The sequence below is a fragment of the Anolis carolinensis genome, chromosome 1 (genome assembly GCF_035594765.1).
Source record: "Anolis carolinensis isolate JA03-04 chromosome 1, rAnoCar3.1.pri, whole genome shotgun sequence".
Classification (NCBI taxonomy): domain Eukaryota; kingdom Metazoa; phylum Chordata; class Lepidosauria; order Squamata; family Dactyloidae; genus Anolis; species Anolis carolinensis.
In genome coordinates, this window is record NC_085841.1 from 182,966,610 (window position 1) to 182,989,029 (window position 22,420).

Genomic DNA, 22,420 nt, shown 5'->3' on the forward strand with positions numbered 1-22,420 from the left:
CAGAACTAGAGCTGCCAAGTTATAGCTGGACTTTTGCTTTTGGCTCTTGAGTTAAACCCAATGGTGGACACTTTCTGGGGAATAAAACCCATTGAAAGGCACTGTGTGCATAGCATTAGAATAGTTAAGTTGTCAATCTAATGTGAACTAGATTCTTTTTGCTGTAATAATTGGTTAATTGTATAATTGGAAAAAAACAGTAACCTTTCCCATTCAGGTGATAATTCAAAGATGTTTTATAAAAGAGTATTTATTTTGCCAGAACTTCAGATAAAAATGATTTTGCTTGAAGTAAGTGTTTACATCATTGCTATCAATGGTTCCCTCCTCCAGGGAATGCCTATTGAAATGTGACTAATCATCCACATCTTTGCTGCATGATTAATTAATTAATGAGTCATCCCTGTTAATTGATTAATGCTTTCAGCTCTGTTTGTGTCACACCCAGAGACACTGAATCAAATGAATTTTCTACAAAAGTCTTGTAGAGCATATAAAAACCCTTTCAAGCATAGGATCGCCACAGATAGCTGCCACAGTCTTGTTTGTTTTGTTCATATCAGTTCTAGTCACACCAGAGCTGGTCCTACCATTAGCTAGTGGGGAAGTTGAATCATGTGGAAAATGATGGGTAGAAGGGGGAATAGCAATGGCACACTATTGACCATACCATTAGGATTCCCGGATTTTCTTCCTTCTCCCTGCAAGACAAAGTTGTGTATTGCCTGTCTGGGGGTGCCCAAATGAGCCTGTAGCATCAGCTGTGGCAGACAATGTGACCCAATTGTCAATACCAAAGTAAGATTCTACTATTAGTCCAGATGACTTTTGTTCTGGGAATAGAATGATGTGGTGTGTGTGCACATGCTATTTTCACCAAGTAGAAAATGCACAGTATTGTTACAGTGATGTTAGAGGTTGCAAGGAACCTCTGAGATAATCTTGTGAAGTCCCATGTAAAGTCTTAAGACCTCATCAGACAGGTTACTTTGCCCATTGTACACTGCTTGTTCACCCCTTTTGAGATGGAGCTCATTACACAACACACGTGTACTTCTGGCCTGGCTCTGTCAGAAGTAAGGGGAGAGCTAGTGGCATATGCACTGCCACGATAACATAGGAGGCTTCCTGTGTTGCCTTCAAGACAACGTGGGGAACTCGGGCAACAGACGTTTCCCCCGTGGGATGGGGGCAGACAGGGCCGTAGCCAGAAAAAAAATTTCGGGAGGGGTTTTGAAAATTTCGGGGGCAGGGGGTTGAACCCCTGACCTACCCGCCCCCCGGGTTCAGACCTGTCAATATCTGCTTGAGATAGTGCCTGGAGGGACTCTTAATGTTTTATGTCTCATAGATTTAGCATGGGGATTCGGTTAACTAGTTAGAATTCATGAGTAAACCAGGTTTTTTTTATAACCTGAAAAATTTCGGGGGGGGGGGGGGCTTGAACCCCTAACCCCCCCCCTCGCTACAGGCCTGGGGGCAGAGGTAAGTCATGTGATGTGGGGTATGGAGTGACAGGTTCTCCACGCTCCCAGCCAGGACCTCACTGATTCGCCAAGATGCATGGTGAATCCCAAAGATAATGTGATGAGGTCCTTAGTGAAGGTACTACAAGGCCATATGCAGCTGTAGCATTCAACCCTTGCTGCTCTACCTTCAGTGAAGAACAGTCCATTATTTTTTAAATAGTCCTGATCCATTGTTGAATAGATCTTGCCATTAAACGTGTTTCTCCTATAAATTCAGTTCAAATTTACTATTTTTTTCATTAATTCTAGTCCTGACTTCAAGACCAACATAAAACTACTCTTTTCCATCTTCTTCATGAAAGACCTTCAGATATTTGAATGCTTCTTTCATCTACCAATTTAATCTTCCCTTCTCCATGCAAAATACAACAAACTGTTTCAGCTATTGCTTTACATTCCGTGGACAATTCTGCAAAGTCATTCTGAATTGTTTTCAATAAATATATTCCTTAAAGAACTACCTGCATAATTTATTTATTTTTAATTATTTTTTATCCTGGGAGATCTGTGTAAATTGAATTTTCAGGGGAAATAGGCCTTGTAAAATGTACTTAATTAGTTTTAATTAGAATCATAGAGTTGGAAGAGACCTCGTGAGCCATCCAGTCCAAACCCCTGCCAAAAAGTAGAAAAATCGCATTCAAAGCACCCCTGACAGATGGCCATTCCGCCTCTGTTTAAAAGCTGCCAAAGAAGGAGCCTTCACCACACTCCGGGGAAGAGAGTTCCACTGCTGAACAGCTCTCACAGTGAGGACGTTCTTCCTGATGTTCAGGTGGAATCTCCTTTCCTATAGTTTGAAGCCGTTGTTCTGCATCCTAGTCTCCAGGGCAGCAGAAAACAAGCTTTCTCCCTCCTCCCTATGACTTCCCCTCACATATTTGTACATGGCCATCATGTCTTCTCTCAGCCTTTTCTTCTGTAGGCTAAACATGCCCAGCTCTTTCAGCCACTCCTCATAGGACTTGTTCTCCAGACCCTTGATCATTTTAGTCGCCCTCTTCTGGACACACTCCAGCTCATCAACATCTTCCTTAAATGGCGATGCCCAGAATTGGACACAGTGTGATTCCAGGTGTGGTCTGACCAAGGCAGAATAGAGGGATAGCATGACTTTCTTGGATCTAGACACTAGACTCCTATTTATGCAGGCCAAAATCCCATTGGCTTTTTTAGCTGCCACATTACATTGTTGGCTCATATTTAACTTGTTGTCCACGAGCCTCCAAGACCTTTTTCATACATACTGCTGTCGAGCCATGCATCCCCCTTTCTGTATATTTGCATTTCATTTTTTCTGCCTAAGTGGAGTATCTTACATTTGTCCCTGTTGAACTTCATTTTGTTAGTTTCGGCCCATCTCTCTAATCTGTTAAGATCATTTTGAATGCTGCTCCTGTCTTCTAGAGTATCAGCTATCCCTCCCAATTTGGTAGTGTCTGCAAACGTGATTATCATGCCTTCTAACCCTTCATCTAAGTCAGTGGTTCTTAGCCTGTGGGTCTCAACCTATGGGTCCCTTACACCTGGTAAACTGCTGGGATTTCTGGGAGCTGTAGGCCAAAACACCTGGGGATCCACAGGTTGAGAACCACTAATCTAACTCATTGTTTTTATTTGTTTTAGCAGGTTTCAATGTTATGGTGTTTCATAACTTTTTAACTTTTGCATGCTACTCATTTTAAACTATGTTCATTATGAAAGTCACACTGAGAAATAGGTGGGCTATGAATAAAAATAACAATTGATATATGAAGATTTCCGTATGTCTGCTTCATTCCGACGTCAGCCCTTCTTTTCATCCAACACCAAGTCTGTGAGTTTCTGGGGGCAGATATTTAGCTGATTTTTTTTTCTTCAAGGACAAAATAACGCCACAGAGGTTGGACTGATAACTGGAGCAAACATTTATTTCTCCCTTGCCAGTTGCTAGGCAACAACCCCCCTCCCATCTCGCCAATTCAGTTTGGAATGATCAATGAGTATAGCAAATGAGGAGAAATTAATGACGCAGGCTAGAAAACCTGCCTGCAGCTTCATTGCCATAGCTACCACCCAGCTCAGTTTCAGGCACAGACTGCCTTATTTTTCCTGCCTAAAAACCAGCCCCTTCCTCCTTAGGGCAATTTGGACTTGTATGTTGATTAATGGGGAGAAATGGAAAACTCAATTATTGTGGTTCAGCAAGAAAGGCAAATGTTGTATTATGTTTTTAATTGTTTATATGCACATATCTGTTGTTCCTCCCCTTCTACATCAATGCCACGGCAAAGAGGTTCTGTATTCCCACTGCCCACCAGCTCACGGCTGGTATATGCTGTGGATGAAGACCAGGACCTGCTTTTTCATGGCTTCTTGCCACAGCATTGCTGTGACATTTAAAGTCCTCCCACCACCTGTATAGGAACAGCACCTTGTATCTGTTCAAGACAATTACCAGTAAATACTTACATGCATGTGCCCATGCATAAGGCTAGAATCAAACTTTTTGTCCTTTGACTGAGGTTTGTTGACTACTTATTTGGATTTAACTGTTAAGCTGACATGGATACACAACTTAAAAAAATCCACACAGGTACCAAATGAGCATTTAAGTTATGATAAACCAAACTATGTCTCAGTTTGTAAAAGCTTTTGGAAGATCCAGAGTGCGTATCCAAGGGAGAATATGTGATAAAACTGATGATATCGTTTGAATGAAATTGTATGAAATTGTTGGGACCTATAGAGCCTAAAGATGCCATTCTAAGAAATGAGGCCTGGAAAACTACCAAAAAAAGAAGGATTCATGAACTGTAATTAAAAGTTGCTGAACTGTTGGCATTGATGACCAGGGACAAATGACTTAATTCTTGGTGGAAAACAACATGTCTACATGACTGGAGACAATGACTCTAAGTTAAGTTAAGAGGTTCATTACATTAAGAAGGAAATGTGACATTAGTTAAGAAGAAAAGCTAACATCTGTCTGGAACTGATGGGAGTCAGTTTTAGCTCAGTGGTTCTCAACCTGTGGGTCCCCAGGTGTTTTGGCCTACAACTCCCAGAAATCCCAGCCAGTTTACCAGCTAGCTTTTTGATGTAGAAGAAACTATTACAGTAGAGTCTCACTTATCCAACATAAACGGGCCGGCAGAACGTTGGATAAGCGGATATGTTGGATAATAAGGAGGGATTAAGGGAAAGTCTATTAAATATCAAATTAGGTTATGATTCTACAAATTAAGCACCAAAACATCATGTTATACAACAAATTTGACAGAAAAAGTAGTTCAATACGCAGTAATGCTATGTAGTAATTACTGTATTTACGAATTTAGCACCAAAATATCACAATATATTGAAAACATTGACTACAAAAATGCATTGGATAATCCAGAATGTTGGATAAGCGAGTGTTGGATAAGTGAGACTCTACTGTATATCTATTCCATGTATGAGAAATTGAAAGGAGGGAGAGAGAAAGAGATCCTGTCATATAGAAGATTTATTGGTACCTAGGGTATGGTGGTCCTTTCTCTTGGGATGCTTGGGATGATACACTTCCTTCAATGGAGTTTCCACGATGACAGCCTGAAAATGTTGGCCTTGGCGACTTGTAATCTGGCTGGGCTGTTTCACAGACGACCTGCAATCCCTGAAGATATATATGTACACCACACAGAGAAAAAATTAAAAAGGTAATTACTAATTAGCAATCAACATTACCATTGCTGGGTTGTTGTGAGTTTTTCAGGCTGAATTGCCGTGTTCCAGTAGCATTCTCTCCTGACATTTCACCTGCATCTGTGGCAAGCATCCTCAGAAGTTGTTCAGAGGTCTGTTGGAAATGAGGTAAGTGGAGTCTATATATGAATCCCCATTTCTGAGTGGTGTTCTTTATTTACTGTCTTCATTCTGGTGTTATTTAATACTGGTAACTACTATCAGTATTAAGACAATAAATAAAGAACACCACTCAGAAACAGGGGAATTCCAGATAGCAAACAAGCAAGTGCCAGTTAACATCTCCCAAACAAAGGATGCCTCCAGGCAACAGCCAAAAAATACTTTCACTGATTGACTTCAAGCTTGCTAACTGCAACATTCACATTTACTTCAAACAGACAGAGGTTCTTTCTCTCACCCTGGACATTCCAGATATCTATCTCTATCTCTATCTCTATCTCTAACGAGTCCCCGTTGGGGAGATGGTGGCGGGGTATAAATAAAGTTTTATTATTATTATTATCTCTATCTCTATCTCTCTATCTATCTATCTACACACACACACTCCACTGGCCTCATTTCCAACAGACCTCTGAAGATGCCGACCATAGATGCAGGTGAAATGTCAGGAGGGAATACTAAGGGAACATGGCCATACAGCCCAAAAAACTCACAACAACCCAGTGATTCCAGCCATGGAAGCCTTTGACAACACATTACCATTGCTATTAACTAGAAGAAGTGAACCATAACAGACCGCACTCTTTTGTGCACTTCACTACAGGAAAAAATGTTGAAAACTTTTAAAATAGGCTATATACGATCATACAGTCATCTGCAGAGCTGAAATAAGCTAGAGTTAGTTCCAAGTAAAAAACATACTTAAGCATTTAATTCCAGTGTCCAGCTTGGCAAAATTAATCTTGTAGTCAGTTATTGCAGTTTATGTTCTTTTCTCACTACTTCCCTCCTGTGCTATACTGTTGCAAAATGAACAAAGAGGTGGGAATTTTCTACTTGTATAGAAAGAAAATCATAATTAAAAAGAAAATAATATAGTTCTATATTAAACACATTTCACAATTACTGCAAAGTTTAGATTCACTGACTAGCTGAATTCATTGTCTGAAATGGTTGTTGATGTCAGTTTTTATGTAAATGTTACAAAGAGTTCAAATTTTCTTGCTTCACTAACAATGGAATTGGTTTCCACTGTTTCACTTACCCACAACTGAAAAAATAGGCCTCTCAAGGCATTTTTCTAGCTTCTCTAATGCAATTCTATGCTGTGTTTCTACCAGAACTTAACCACAGAGGAGTGCTGGAATCCTAGCAAGGTGTTCTCTCTAGACATTTTCCAGGTCCTCCAGTGCATGTCTATGGTATGCTTGTGCTGGAAGCCGTTCATTTAAATAAGGTTTGCTATTATTTGGGGTTCTATGTTTCCATGGTAAGTCCAGGAAAGTGTTCCTTATTGATATTGAACTGTACTTGTAATTGAGAAGAGACCCTAGATAAAATTCTGTCCAATGCAGAACATTCAACTCATTCCGCTGCCCCTCATCGACACGATGCAACTATAGAGCCTTAGCTATTACCTCTGAGCGGCCAACATCCAGATTTGGAGATTCACATGTCTGAGTCTGATTTTTGATTGGAGAGGTTCTCTTTGCTGGAATATTGAAGTACTTGTTAATACATAACTACATGAATCAAACATTTGTATCCTTTAGACTAGTTCAGTGGTTCTCAACTTGTGGGTCCCCAGGTGTTTTGGCCAACAATTCCCAGAAATCCTAGCCAGTTTACCAGCAGTTAGGGTTTCTGGGAGTTGAAGGCCAAAACATCTGGGGACCCACAGGTTGAGAACCACTGGGCTAGATGATGATGATGATGATGATAATTATCTTTATTTATATCCCGCCTTTCTCCCCATGGGAACTCAAGGCAGCTAACATCTCTCCACACTAGACAGTTTTAAATGAGTTACAAAAACAATTAAATAATATCACTGTGGTAAAAGAAGAATTATAATACATCAAATACAATAAAATGGCCTTTAAAACCTCATATCCCTTCCAATTCCCTCTACCTTTTTCAGAGCCCTCCCTCCCCTTAGTTTCCCCCAAAAGCCTGTTGGCAGAGGAAAGTCTTGACCTGTTTGCGGATGTATATACATTTCATATGAAGCAAACATCTGGAAAGCTTCTCATTAATTACAGCTGAAGTAGCCATTCCCTTTCATTAATATGCCATTGTGGGTTAAAGGGCTAGAAATCACTGAGTTTGAGTTTACTGTGGTAAATTAAAAGCAAAAAAAAAAAATTGTGGGTGAGAGGAGAGTTATGACCTCTCTCTAAAACTTTAGGTAAAGGTTTTCCCCTGACGTTAAGTCCAGTCATGTCGGACTCTGGGGGATGGTGCTCATCTCCATTTCTAAGCCGAAGAGCCGGCGTTATCCGTAGACACCTCCAAGGTCATGTGGCCGGCATGACTGCATGGAGCACCGTTACCTTCCCGCCAGAGCGGTACCTATTAATCTACTCACATTGGCATGTTTTCGAACTGCTAGGTTGGCAGAAGCTGGAGCTAACAGCGGCCGCTCATTCCGCTCCCAGAGTTTAAACCTGGGACCTTTCGGTCTCCAGCTCAATGCTTTTACACACTCCGCCACCGGGGCTCCTTTAGATAACACTTTAAACTTTAGATAAGCTGGTAGAGGACAACTAAAAGGTGCTGAAATGCATTGTTCTACACAGCCACTACAGGTACAGAAGATGCACATCTTCATGATCTTTTCAGGCAAGCATGAATAATTGCATGAGAACATGAGAATTTATGTGAGGTTTTGTCTGCGATGAAATACGCTTTTCTTATCATGCAGGAACATAATGTCTTCATCATGTGCAGGAATGTAGTTTTATGCCCCGTGACCAATCCACCAAGGTTGTGACAAATACAAGACCAGAATCTTCAATATGTAAACCCAGAAGAAGGAAAAGGGAGGGAGGAAGGTGGAGCTGTTCCAAGGCTGACTTTGGGAACTTGCCTCTGAGCAACCGTTCCCAATATTGTCTGTTCTATTATTATCTTTTTCATTCCTTTTTACAGTAAGCAATTGATATTTAAGACAAAACTCGAGAAAATCTAAATTGACACTAATCCTATATACTCCAACAGCTATATCTACATAGACGGGGGGGGGGGGATCAATTTCTTAACACTTGTACATTTATAAAACAATCACACACCTGTAATTATATTTCTGATGGGCTTAACCAGTGCTGTAAAAGCTGTCACTTCAGGTTGCCTATGTTCCCACATTGGTTGCCAAATCACAAGGCCACTGGCTAGACGGAAAGTCAGATCAGATTCCTAGAAAACACAAAGAGACATCTGGATTTGCCAAAGTAATTTAATGGAGAAGAGTATTGCTTCATCTTTTTCAGCCCCAAATTCCTCATTTACAAGGCTGATTCATCATTTCATTTTGTTGGTGCTGTTGTGGAGCCAGCTCTCATAGAAATAGAGCACAGCCATCTCTCCCCCACTTTGGACCTCTTATTCCTTCTAAGCTTAGCCGTAATCCTCACAGTTGCAGTCGTGTTGGAGCTTTGATACCATGATGCCTTCTTTGGACAAACTAGGGGCAATGGGGACTAGATTAGGATTGAGAAACAGGGGATCTTATCACATTGAGATACAATCCATTTATATCAGTTTGCATCCCATATTTTTTAAGGACTGGATGCATCCTGTATTGAGATGGGATGATTACGATTCTTATGATTTGAAAATACTGTGCTTTGACTCATCACACTACAGAAGTCTGGCTCATCCCAATCCATTCAAAACGGTCCATATATCACTCTATGATTTTTTTTAAAAAGTATCATTCCTGATGGGAAGCAGACACAACTTCAGCACTTCAGCAACAGAAGAATCTGTAGTATTTTCAAAAAACCATGGTTAGAATTCCATCTGCAAGTAATTCATTTCTGCGACACTTTGCAGATGGTTTCCAAGAGAATACTGATGGGACCCGCTTGAAATCATTCTCAAACAGTCTCAGAGACAGAGTATTTCCTAATGTGATAAGGTCCAGGAATTCCCTTCTCCTGATTTAAAATAATAGCTGAGAATAAGAAGACAAATATGATTGTTATACATTTCTCACTTCCCTAAACAGGAAGGATTCCCGGGTTTCATTTCCTTCAAAAACAAGCATTACAGATCTATAGTATCCATAAAACATGTTATGTACAGGATTGAAATTAAGATTGCATTTTGAGAGGGCAGAAACGGTGATGGTGGCTGCACGGTGAGTAGTGCTGGAATGAGTTGGGAACTGCTTGAGCACAATTCTTACATTGTCCTCATCACTATGGAGCTGATTTACCACCATCCCCTTCAGCATAAATTCAAATGCACCCTAAGATATTTTTCATGCAAAAGCATCACATTATTTTCTGTTGAACTTCAGCTTTTTCCAATTTGTATGGTCTTCCTCCCTCAACAGTAGCACCTTGGCTTCAAACTGGTTCCTTAACTGAAAGGTGTCACTATCCAAAAGGTGACACTGGCTGATGTGTTACTTTCTAATGGCTTAATACTTTCAGGCTAACAGGAAAAACATGTCCCTGCCACTGTAAGCACTATTAAGGTTTTGCTATCAAAGGGTATAGACACTCATTCACAGTAATCAAGAACAGCCAAGGTTACATCTCAGAAGCAAGTCTTTCAAATTAATTGCCCAAAAATATATCCAAAATGGGTTTGCAATTCCAGTTTAGAGGGCAAGCACTAACAACTGCTTCCTAAATTGGATGTGACAACAAATTGTGACTAGGGATTCATTATGGAAATGAAATGGAAGATATGCCTGGGAGAGGGTGGTGAAGATGCAAGGTGCCCTGATTGTAATCTCTCAGCATTATGGTTGTAGATCTCCATAGAGATTGCAAGTCTCTGTGTGTGAACTTAAAAGGAATCAGAGCCAAGGTCATGTGTAAAGGGGAAAATAAAGGGAATGGACTATGGATCTCAGGAGTCACTAGAAGAGTAGAAAGAAAAGAGACAGAAAAATTGATGTTAAGAATGTCACATCACAACACTTGCAGAAGTATTTCCCAGATATCCAGGCTTAGCCCTAAACTTCACCTCTAGGCAAAGGGGAGAATTCTCAGGGTGAGAGTGCTGTCTTGAAAGGCGTATATTCATCTCACATTTAATAATCTTAAGAGTTTTTTTTTATTTCAACAGCACACTTCAGATATGCTCCTTAATAACATCACCAGCCCCCCATCCTTTCAGATCACAAGGAGTCCTCACTAGGTCTTCAGGTTTGGGTTTGAAAACTCAGGGCTTGGAATCATCCTCATTTAGCAGCCCTAAGATTGCCAATTTTCTTTTTGAAAGTGTTCTGTGCATTTAGCAGTTGTACATTAGGCAGAAAATCAAGAAGCTTGGTAACAGCCTCACGGTTTAGATTGGACTAGAGACACAAAAAACTTTTAGGAACAGAGGGAGAAAATTCTGACATTCAAGCATAGATACAGTTTGTCCATCTTTTAATCAGTATTCTATCACAAACTAGACTCCAATTCCAGTAACAAATATGCACACATAGCTGATATATTCAATGAGAATAGTACATAGTGTGTGTATTTTGTTACCTAGGGCACTCAGGACAATTTTACATCATCCTGTTGCTGTCAGATACCAACTCTGTTACAACCTATAATGTTGCCAAGTTCTGCGTGGTGGCACTTAAAATTCACCGGGTGATGACTGGTACAACAAGTTATCAGAGAATTGGAACTAAAGATATATTTAATGCTCCCACCCCCTAGTTCCCTAGACCTGTATCTGTGACTGTACCAACACTCTCCTTATTATCCCTCATATTCCCTGCATCCCTCGACCAGATTTTCTTTCCTTTTTAAAAAAATAGTATCTTGTGTTTTAGCTTTTTGAATATACCTTTGCATTTTAGTTTTTAGCCTAGATTTTGATGTATCCTGCTTTTATCAGGCTGTACCCCACTCTCCTTATGCTGGTCTAGGACCATAATAAAGAAAGATTAGATTTGTGTATCTTGCATTTTACATGCTAACCTTTACACTGAATACAGAATTCAGAAGAATTGTGACAATGAAATCTGGTTTAAACCCTCTTGTGCAGAGACTTTGCTCTTGTGCACTTGACATTAGTACTTACTTTAATCCTATGAACCAGAGGAGCAAACAGGAAAACAAAGAGCTCGACTGTGGCCATGGAATTCTGAAAAAACTTCCTTCTGTTATTCTCTTCTTCTTCATTGATGCTGTCCCGCCTTGAATGCCCAGGAGATGCCTGGTTTTCAATCTGGTGAATGAAAGCACTGCTGCTTCCCCTCCAGCTGGATCCGCGGTCTCCTCCTCCACTTCCATAGCGGTCATTACTGCAGTCTTGAGGAGCTTCCAACAGCATCCAGTGGAGTGTGTGAAGGAGCTTTGTTTCTGCAACTCCAAGTTTGTCCTGATGACCTAGGAGGAAAAATACAGCATTATTTACAGTCCAACAGATGTGTCAAGTCACTTGCAAAGGGATAAATGGGTTTATAGTAAGTATTTGCTTTCCAGTGTCCAAGTACTGTATCAGTGGCAGAGCACAATGCAGGTTTAAGAATTTGCTTTCATCCTGATAATTCCATGAGCTGGCCTGTTGTTTGGAGATACACAATTTCCAAGTTTCTTTATTTGACAACATGGATGATGTTCTGAAAACTCCAAAATGCTTTTTAAAATCTCTAGTTTATTATTCTTGTGTTTTGAAGCTTTTAAATATACATACATGATGTGCCCTTAGGAGGTCTTAGTAATTATAGTATATCAATATTTTATTATAGATTATGGGATCAAATATGGATATTACAGATGTCAAATGCTATACGTGGATCTAACTTCTGGAATGTACTACAGATCCTTGAAAGTACAGGTGTAAATTATTATTTGTTCACTGTAGCGCATAGTTTTGATTGCTCAAAAATAGATACAAAATAGTGTTGGCACTCCATCATCTTTGAGGTTGGTGGCAGAGAACTGTTGTGAAAGTGGCCACAAACATAGACCTGCTATTATTTTATTTTATTATCTGAGAGAACACTTCTATAGGCATTTGTGGACCCGCCAGTGCAATTTTCTGGTCTAAATTTGACAACAGAATCACTCTGGAGTAGCTATAATGCCAAGATATATATATATATATATATCTGTTTCATGTAAGGCCGGAATACATCTGGCAGCAAATACAGAAATCTACCAATAATTCAAATTCATGAATGCATCATATTTAAACATGGAGGGACACCTGTAGTTAAAACCAGTTATCATTTAACATGGACATGTTCTATAATGCAGAACAATGTAACTACATTCAATTTTAACTACATTAATTACTGAAGTTTTAATTTCAGCATTAACTTAATTTCAGAATCCCATAAAATATCAATGAACTAATCCACTAATTACATAAGACAGTGTGAAAGCACTAACACGATTTCCCGACTGGTTCTTTGTTCAAAACGTAGTTGACTTAGATTTTTGCAAATTTATTTCTTGCATCTTTATAATCCTTCATAAAGGAAATTAGATTGTAAGAGAAAAAGTGAAAGAAATGAAGAGGTTTTCATAGGGTGAATTAGAAAATCCAAGAAATTGTTTCCTTTTTACTCAACCTCCAAACAGGAATCAAGAAGCTGGGGGTAGAGATACGAATAAAATCACAGATGGCATTTTTGGCTTTGTTCTGGGAAAGTGCGTAGTACAGAAGTGCTTAGTACTTACATTTAAATAGCAGTTCAACAAAAAAAAACATAACAATTAAAGCCCCCCTTTAATGTATATAAACGTGAATAGATATCGTAAGCTTATGATTAAGTAACCCTAGTTTCTACTAACTTGTCTACTTCTATGCTTGATGCACAAGAAACATTACACAGCAGTTGTAATACTCTTGATTTGCTTTATACAGTACATTTAAAATTTAAAAAGCAACTATACTGTTCCATTATCTGGGCAGAGGTCACAAGGGGGTGCTAGAGAGATAAGGATCGTCCATTTTATAGGGGTGGAGGGTGGGCTGAAGGAGGAAAATTATTTCCTCCTGTTTTCCTGTTAACCCACAAAAACAAGGGAAATGTTTTTTCTCCTTCAACTCCCCCCATAAAATGGACTATCCTTCTCTCTCTAGTACCCCCTAGTGGCCTCCGCCTGGATAATGAATCACTACCAAAGAAACTATGATAAATCTGAGTTCTATGAAAGCAAATCTTCCTGAATTAATAAGCACATTCCCACTGTATATAGAGTACAACTACACTGGAGAATTAATGCAGTTTGACACTACTTTAATTGTCACAGCGTAATGCTATGGAACAATAGCAACTGTAGTTTTACAAACACTTTATTCTTCTTTGCCAAAATGTGCTTCTGCCTCACCAAACCATAACTCCCATGATTCCATAGCACTGAGTCATAGCAATGAAAGCAGTGTCAAACTGCATTAATTCTATAGTGCAGATGTATCTTTAGCGAAACTAATGGGAAACAAAGGGTAGTCATCTTTTAAGTGCAACGATATTGACTGTCAATGTCTATGATGACCTAGCTGTTTGAAACAGCTATCTAAATCCCATCTTACCAGCCATCTGATTCAGAAATTGATATCAATAGGTAGTGATTTTGATGCAATGATGGCATATCAATCCACTATAAAGACAATGTTTGGAATATGGGTACAGTTATTGCTAAGGATGGGGTATGGGCTGCTGAACATTTGTAATTCCTTAGTGGGTTTTTTCGTATCAGGAGTGACTTGAAAAACTGCAAGTCGCTTCTAGTGTGAGAGAATTGGCTGTCTTCAAGGACGTTGCCCAGGAGATGCCCAGATGTTTTGATTTTTACCATCCTTTTGGGAGGCTTCTCTTATGTCCCCGCGTGGAGCTGGAGCTGATAGAAGGAACTCATCCGCGCTCTCCCTGGGTTGTATTCGAACTGGCAACCTTCAGGTCAGCAACCCAACCTTCAAGTCATCAGTCCTGCCAGCACAAGGGTTTAACCCACCGCACCCCCAGCGGGTCTTTTCCTTAGTGGTAATGCATTTGAGTGATAGCAGTCACCCATCTCTAAGCATTAACTTAATTTCAGAATTCCGTAAGTTATCAATGAAGTTGTCCATTAATTACATAAGACAGCATGAAGACATGAACAGGCGAAAGTATTTTATATTTCCCAACTGGTTTTTTATCCTAAAACCTAGTTAACTTAGATTCTTCAAAAATAAATATTGAATTAATCTTAGACGTTTTGCATTGCTATTGGCTATTGGGCCACAGAGCTGAAAAGTTACAGCTATATTTCATTTCAGCTGCCATGACAATACTCTATGGATCCTGGGGTTTGTAGTTTGGGGAGACACTAGAACAGGGGTCCCCAAACTAAGGCCTGGGGGCCAGATGCGGCCCATCGAAGCTATTTATCTGGCCCCCACGGCACAAGGGCAGAAGGGGGTTGGGCTAAATGACCCAAGGGGTCTCTTCTTCTCTTACAACCATTATTATTATTATTATTATTATTATTATTATTATTATTATTATTATTATTAACATTGAGGCTGGGTGGCCATCTGTCAGGAATGCTTTGCTTGTTCTTTTGCTGCACAGAGCCAGAAGGGGGTTGGAATAAATGGCCCAAGGGGTCTCTTCCAACCCTCTTTTATTATTATTATTATTATTATTATTATTATTATTATTATTATTATTACCATTGATTCTGGGTGGCCATCTGTCAGGGGTGCTTTGCTTGTGCTTTCAGTGCACAAAGGCAGAGGGGGATTGGACTCAATGGCCCAAAGGGTCTCTTCCAACCATTATTATTATTATTATTATTATTATTATTAATTATTGTTCGGTGGCCAACTATAGTCCGGCCCTCCAACGGTCCGAAGGATCGTGAACTGGCCCCCTGTTTAAAAAGTTTGGGGACCCCTGCACTAGAACTTTATGGTTGAGAATACTAAATACCCTTCTCTAAACTCCAAATCCCAGAATCCTGTATGACTGAATCATGGAATTTAAGACAGAAGCATGCTGTTATAACTATATTGAACACCACTTGATAATGCAACACTTTGGAAAAATTAACATCTTGGAAAAATAATGGATGGAATTGTTGTCTAAAAATATAACTTTCCAAGCTCTGGATAACACTGAAAGAGCATAATGTCGAACAATACTGTTAGCAAAAAGACAAGAAACACTGACCTAGCTTGTTCCGATTTGACAGCAAAATGGCCGTGCAGTGAAGGACATGTGGTAAGGCAGCTTGGACCAGTTCCCAACGAGAAATGCTCTGGATGGCTTCCGAAAGGGCTGGTGAAAGGCCATGCAGTTTGTTTTCAACCAAAACTCTTTCAAAGGACTAGAAGGCATGAAAAAGTACATGTTTAAATAATTTAATACATATCCTGGAAAGACCTAGTACAGGGGTCCTCAAACTTTTTAAGCCGAGGGCCAGTCCACAATCCTTCAGACTGTTGAGGGGCCGGATTATCATTTGAAAAAAAAAATACGAACAAATCCCGATGCAGACTGCACATGTCTTATTTGTAGTGCAAAAACAACAACAACAACAACAATGAAAGAAAAATACAATATTTAAAAATGAAAACAATTTTAACCAACATACATTTATCAGGATTTCAATGGGAAGTGTGGTCCTGCTTCTGGCCAATGAGATAGTCAAGTTAATTAGGATTGTTGTTGTTGTTGTTGTTGTTGTTGTGTGCCTTCAAGACATTTCAGACTTTGGGCAAGCCTAAGTCTAAAATGTATTTACAGTAGAGTCTCACTAATCCAAGCCTCGCTTATCCAAGCCTCTGGATAATCCAAGCCATTTTTGTAGTCAATGTTTTCAATACATCATGATATTTTGGTGCTAAATTCGTAAATACAGTAATTACAACATAACATTACTGCGTATTGAACTACTTTTTCTGTCAAATTTGTTGTATAACATGCTGTTTTGGTGCTTAATTTGTAAAATCATAACCTAATTTGATGTTTAATAGGCTTTTCCTTAATCCCTCCTTATTATCCAAGTTATTCGCTTATCCAAGCTTCGGCCGGCCCGTTTAGCTTGGATAAGTGAGACTCTACTGTATTTATTATTTATTTATTTACTGCATTTATTTATTACATTTGTATCACACCCTTCTCACCCTTCTCAGGGGACTCAGAGTGGCTTACAAATTATATGCACATACAATATATTATATTATTAGCATAGCACAATATTAGCATTATATATTACTATACTGAACTATACCACTATACTGTAATATTATTAGCAATATTATATGTAATACAGAATATATAATTAATAATATTATATGGTATTATTAGTGTTATATTGTATTACATTATAATATTATTATCAATATTATATGTATATACAATATATTACATTATAAAACTGAGGGCGGGGGCCAGGTAAATGACCCCGAAGGGCCGCATCCGGCCCCCGGGCCTTAGTTTGGGGACCCCTGACCTAGTACATTGAAATTTCTTTTTGTGCATTCATTTCCATTTCCCATTAAATAATATCGAGAAGTCCAGTTAATTAATTAAGAAGTACATGCAGAGTATCCCTTTTCTGAAATGCATGGGACTGGAAGTGTTTAGATTTTTAAAAAAGATTTTGGAATACTTGCATATACATACTGAGGTACCTTGGAGATGAGACCCACATCTAAGCACAAAATTCATTTATGTTTCATACAGTAAATATCTTATGTACATAGCCCGAAGGTAATTCTATACAGAATAGTTCAATAATTTTGTGCATGAAATGAAGTCTGTGTATAGTGGACCATCAAAAAGTAAAGGTGTCACTAGCTCGGCCACACCATGTGGACAATTTTGGATCCCTCCCCCTCCCAGATTTTGGAATTCAGATAAGGGATGTTCACACTGCATTTCCGTAACAAAATAATAACATTTCCAGTAGGGATAACCACTTTCCTTTCTTGAGAAACCCAAATGCCAAATCCAACATTGCTATTTTCCTGTTTTCTTCTTTTCTGTAAGCTGCTGTCCCTTTCCCACAGAGAGACCAAATTTAATGATAAAAAAGCTGTGACCAGTGAATCGAATCTGATCAGTTTGTTTTAGTAAAAGGGAAAATAAAAGGACAAACACATGTTACACTTCTAACATAGCGAATCGCTGAACCCAACATCAAGAAATTGTGGACATCCTGCACATTTCTTTAGTAATTCATAGAGACATGTTTAGAGAAATCTTGTTTGGTTATATCTGTCAGAAAACATGTTGGATTTAAAAGTGCTGGTATTTGATTCACCTTTCTGTACCTGCTGAAAAAAAACACACAAAGACAATTGGTTTTGATGCATTTTGTTGTAAAATGTTTAATGAAAAAGTTTTAATGAATTGATAGGATTTCGTGCTGTCACTTTCATTAAGAACATAGATTCATCTGATATTTCTCATGTTAATTTTCCTTTTATTTCCTTTTTTCCCTCCCGCATTTCACTATTTTATATGGCTGGCTTTTAGTGCTGCAGTTATGGATTTGTTGCGTAGAGTTACAGATCTGTATCTGTATCTGTTCTGTATTCTATAAGACTATATAGCCTTACTGTAAAATTACATAAGTGCCGCTTAAGAACCAGCAGCTGAAGCAGATGAAGGAGGTCTATTCAGCTTCTGAGGTCAAAGTTTCCACTCCATTCCTGCTATCAGGCAAGGCTGTGACAATCTGAAGCCAGACCCCAACACAAGTCCTTGTCACAGCCTTTCTTCCTCACGAGAGAGGGACGTAATTGTCATCTTCCTTACACAAAATCTGAAAGTTGAATAGACATCATCTAACAAATCCAGTTGATATCTGTTGGGACCTCATCAGATGGCCCTTTGCAAAACAGGAGGCAGTGGGAGAAATCATGGGGCGACGTCACACTGTGTTCCCTACTGTCGGGCAGCACAGAGAAATAGGGAGAAAGCACTTCTCTGTCGTCATCTGATGAAGTGGTTAGTTATACATAGCTGAGTAGCTGATGTAGACATCTGTGTAAATACAGGAGTCCAGTGAAAGTAAGAAAACCATGAATAAAAGAACACTATTTTTTTTCATCCTGAGAAAACACCTCTCTAGAAACCTCTAGGTTTTCCAGAAAAACTCTATGGTCACCTTCCATCAGTAGTAACCTATAGAATGACACTGGGGCCCTAGACAGAACGTATTAATCAAATACATAAACAATCAAATCCTCTAGGACAGTGGTTTTCAACCTGTGGGTCCTCATACGTTTTGGCCTACAACTCCCAAAACTCCTAGGCAGTTTGTCAGCTGTTAGGATTTCTGGGAGTTGAAGGCCAAACCATCTAGGGACCCACAGGCTGAGAATCACTGCTCTAAAGTTAAGCTCGTAAATGTGGAGAGCCAACTATGCATTGTATTGGGATGTCCATATAACAGTTATATGGATCATAATGAAATGCTGGTTTTGATGTGCTGGTGCCTCTATAGACGTAAAGTCCCACAGTGCTTTTTTACATGGTGACTTGGCTAATCGTTTTTTCTCAAAGCATCGATACCAGTATCTGTGCTACCAGTCAGTTCTAAGGATAATCCCAAGTTTTTGTTGTTTGGCTTATTCACAAGCTTTTTAGCCAATCTGAATGTGTTAACTGAGATATACGTCACTCAGCAAATGTGACCTAGTTGTTGCTCTTAATGTTCCTTCAAGTCATTTCCAACTTTCAGCAAAAGGCAGTCTTATCACGGAGTTTTCTGGAACTGAGAGTGTGTGATTTTTACAGGATTAATCAATGGGTTTTCATGGCTGAGCAGGGACCCAGCACTAGTCTCCACAGTTTTAGTCCATGTTTAATGGTTTCTCTGATTACTCTCAGCCCCTAATATGTAATTTGATCAATGAAGGCAAGGGGAGCCAAGAACAGAATATGTTTGGCTCTCTGTGACTGGTGATAAGTGACAATGTCAGAAAAGACATTATCACCTCTCTTCAGAGAAGGCAACATAGTTGAAAACAGTGGAATTTGGTGTGTTCATTTTTGTGTAATCATGATTAAGGAATTTTAATATTACTTATGCTCCTAGAATTGTAGCTGGATGTGATGTCCGGGGAAACATTCCTAGCTCAGAGAGTATTCGCAATGTAATGGAAATCAGTCACATTTGTATTTGAGTATAAACTTAACAGATCTGAACTTCCTGAACGTATAAGCTAACCACAGCACTCTTGAATACAAAATCTTACTGCCTCGCAATTTTTAATGTCTCAATATGAAAAAGGGACAAAAATGCATGCAGTATGCATAATGTGAAATAAATGCATCTAGCACAAGAATGGATTAACATAAAATTTGCAAAAAGTATGCACAAATTGAAGAGTATATATAGATGTGTGTGTATATTAGCAAAAAGGCAGATAGATATGCACATATGCCTTTGCACAGATTTTGGATGAATTTGTTCACCTTTGCAAATTAATGCAAACGTGAGGTGAAGTGAACTTCAACCGGAAAAATAAAAACTTAAGCAAATATATTGGATAGAGTTGCTTATCCCTAGTGAATATATGAACCACAGCAGATCTACTACAGTCAAGTTTTTCTTAAACTTGGTGTTATACTGATAAATCTCTATAATCCTCTATGCGGATTTACTTTTTGAACCTTCTAATGTGCATACACTCTGATCAGAATGGGCATTATTTCTAAATTATATTGATGTTTTCAAGCAATTGGATTTGTCTGCACCAATGCCAAGCACATGCTGTTGTGCTTGTTATGACTTTCTATTGTTTCTGATTTTGACAAATTTTCTGGTGTTCTAGTCACAATATTATGATATGGCGTGGGACAGGAGGAGGTCCATGGAAATGACACTGTGTGGCACTAACTCTAGTGAACCCACTGCATGTAATACAGAGGCATGCATAGAAATATCAATGCATAATTAAACTGTCATTATCATTTCAACTTACTCAATGTAAGCAATTTAGAGAAATCAGCTGCCATTCAATAAAACAGAACTATGAAATGAGATACTGACATTGCTTCTATTTTAATGAAGCCTCTGATCAGGGATCCATTCTCAACCTACATCTACTGTTATTAATATTTATTGAGTTATTTTTAGAAGGGAAACTGAGGACAAAAGAAGGCATAGCCATCTTACAGAGATAAATAATCATCTCCCCTGTAAGATACCTTTGGACATTATTTCATTATTTGCAGAGTGGATCGAACATTGGGACCTCTAACCCAATACTCAGTATGTTACCATTACTCCATTCCTCTGGAAATTAGAATGCTATTCCATTAAGACATGCTATCATATCTACAAAGGCAGATGTTAGATACTGAATTGAAGCTTACAAGTTGTCCCACATGAAATTGGAGGCAAAGCTCCTCTGTGTGCTTTTCCTTTGTATGTTTAGTTTGCTAATAAACATCATCCCTAAATAGACTATGGTTCCCGGGCTTCTACAAAGGAACAGTTTCTGCATATTCACAGAATCATAGAGTTGGAAGAGACCACATGGGCCATCCAATCCAACCCCCTGTCATACAGGAAAAGCACAAAGTATCTCTGACAGATGGCCATCCAGCATCTGTTTAAAAGTTTCCAGGGAAGGAGCTTCCACCACACTCTGTGGCAGACAGTTCCACTGCTAAACAGTTCATACGGTCAGGAGGTTCTTCATAATGTTCAGGTGGAATCTCCTTTCCTGTTGTTTGAAGAAATTGCTCCTAGTCCTAATTTGAAGGGCAGCAGAAAACAAGTCTACTCCCTCTTCCTTATGACATCCTTTCACATATTTATACATGGCTATCATGTCTCCTCTCAACCTTCTCTTCTGCAGGCTAAAAATAGCCAGCTCTTTAAGATGCTCCTCATAGGGATTCATGGTCTCCAGACCTTTGACCATTTTAGTCGCCCTCCTCTGGACACCCTCCAGCTTGTCAATATCTCTTTTGAACTGTGGTGCCCAGAATTGGACACAGTATTACAGGTGAGGTCTGACCAAAGCAGAATACAAAGGCACCATGACTTCACTCGATCTAGACACTATACTACTTTTGATGCAGCCCAAAATACCATTCGCTTTTTTAGCCGCTGCATCACATTGTTGGCTCATGTTCAACTTGTTGTCCATGAACAATCCAAGGTCTTTGTCACATGGATTGTTGTTGAACCAGGCATCACCCATCCTGTATCCTTGCATTTCATTTTTTTCTGCCTAAGTTTAGCATCTTACATTTGTCTTTGTTGATATTCATTTTGTTAGTTTTGGCCCAGCTCTCCAATCTGTCAAGGTCATTTTGAATTCTGATTCTCATTTAAATCATCCATCCAGTAACATAAACATGCTATAAAGAAGGAGCCCTCACATGTTAAAGTAGTAGGTGAATCAGTTACCTGACTGGTTTTAGGCGAGTTTATTTCTATCTCTAGCTAGCTATTCTCTATACTTATATTTATATTTTGTTAAATTGAATCACTGGGGGTTGCATAAGATTGGATTAGTTACACTAGTGTGATGCAGTGGTTTGAGTGTTGAACAAAGACTTCAGAGACCTTTCCCAGCCATGGAAACCCAAGTTGCAAGCCTCAGCCTCAGAGGAAGGCACCAACAAGCCAACTCTAAAGAAATCTTGCCAAGAAAGCCTTATGATAGGTTCACCTTAGGGCTGTCATAGGCTAGATTTCACTTTAAGGCACACAAGAAGTTGATTCAATGGGTCAACATTAGAACATGCACATCAAACCTCCTTAAAGGAGTTCTGTGGATAATTTCTGATAGATAATTATGGGTATGGTTATTCCATTAGAAAGACAAGTGTTTCTACTAATTTTGAAGTAATAATTAAAGTAATAATTAAAGAAAAGTAATGCATAAATGTTGTTGTTGTTGATGATGTTGTTGTAATTATATTTATACCTATCCCTCTTTTTTTACAGATTAGGACACAAAGTGGCTTAGTAAAGGTAAAGGTTTCTCCTGATATTAAATCTAGTCGTGTCTGACTTGAGGGTTGGTGCTCATCTCCATTTCTAAGCTAAAGAGCCGGCGTTGTCCATAAACACCTC

At 39.0% G+C, this 22,420-nt stretch overlaps 1 protein-coding gene across 12 annotated transcripts in view; it reads right to left on the reverse strand.

Annotated features, from left to right (window-relative positions):
- The window catches only part of unc80 (unc-80 homolog, NALCN channel complex subunit), a 195,712-nt gene that overhangs the window by 155,684 nt on the left and 17,608 nt on the right, over positions 1-22,420 (reverse strand). For all 12 annotated transcript variants that reach the window (XM_062961169.1, XM_062961161.1, XM_062961141.1 and 9 more), the window contains exons 3-7: positions 15,541-15,697; positions 11,457-11,764; positions 8,489-8,612; positions 6,836-6,909; positions 5,027-5,166 (exon numbers count right to left, since the gene is read on the reverse strand). In XM_062961169.1, coding sequence (XP_062817239.1) covers positions 5,027-5,166; positions 6,836-6,909; positions 8,489-8,612; positions 11,457-11,764; positions 15,541-15,697 — 803 coding nt within the window. The remainder of the gene's footprint in view (positions 1-5,026; positions 5,167-6,835; positions 6,910-8,488; positions 8,613-11,456; positions 11,765-15,540; positions 15,698-22,420) is intronic.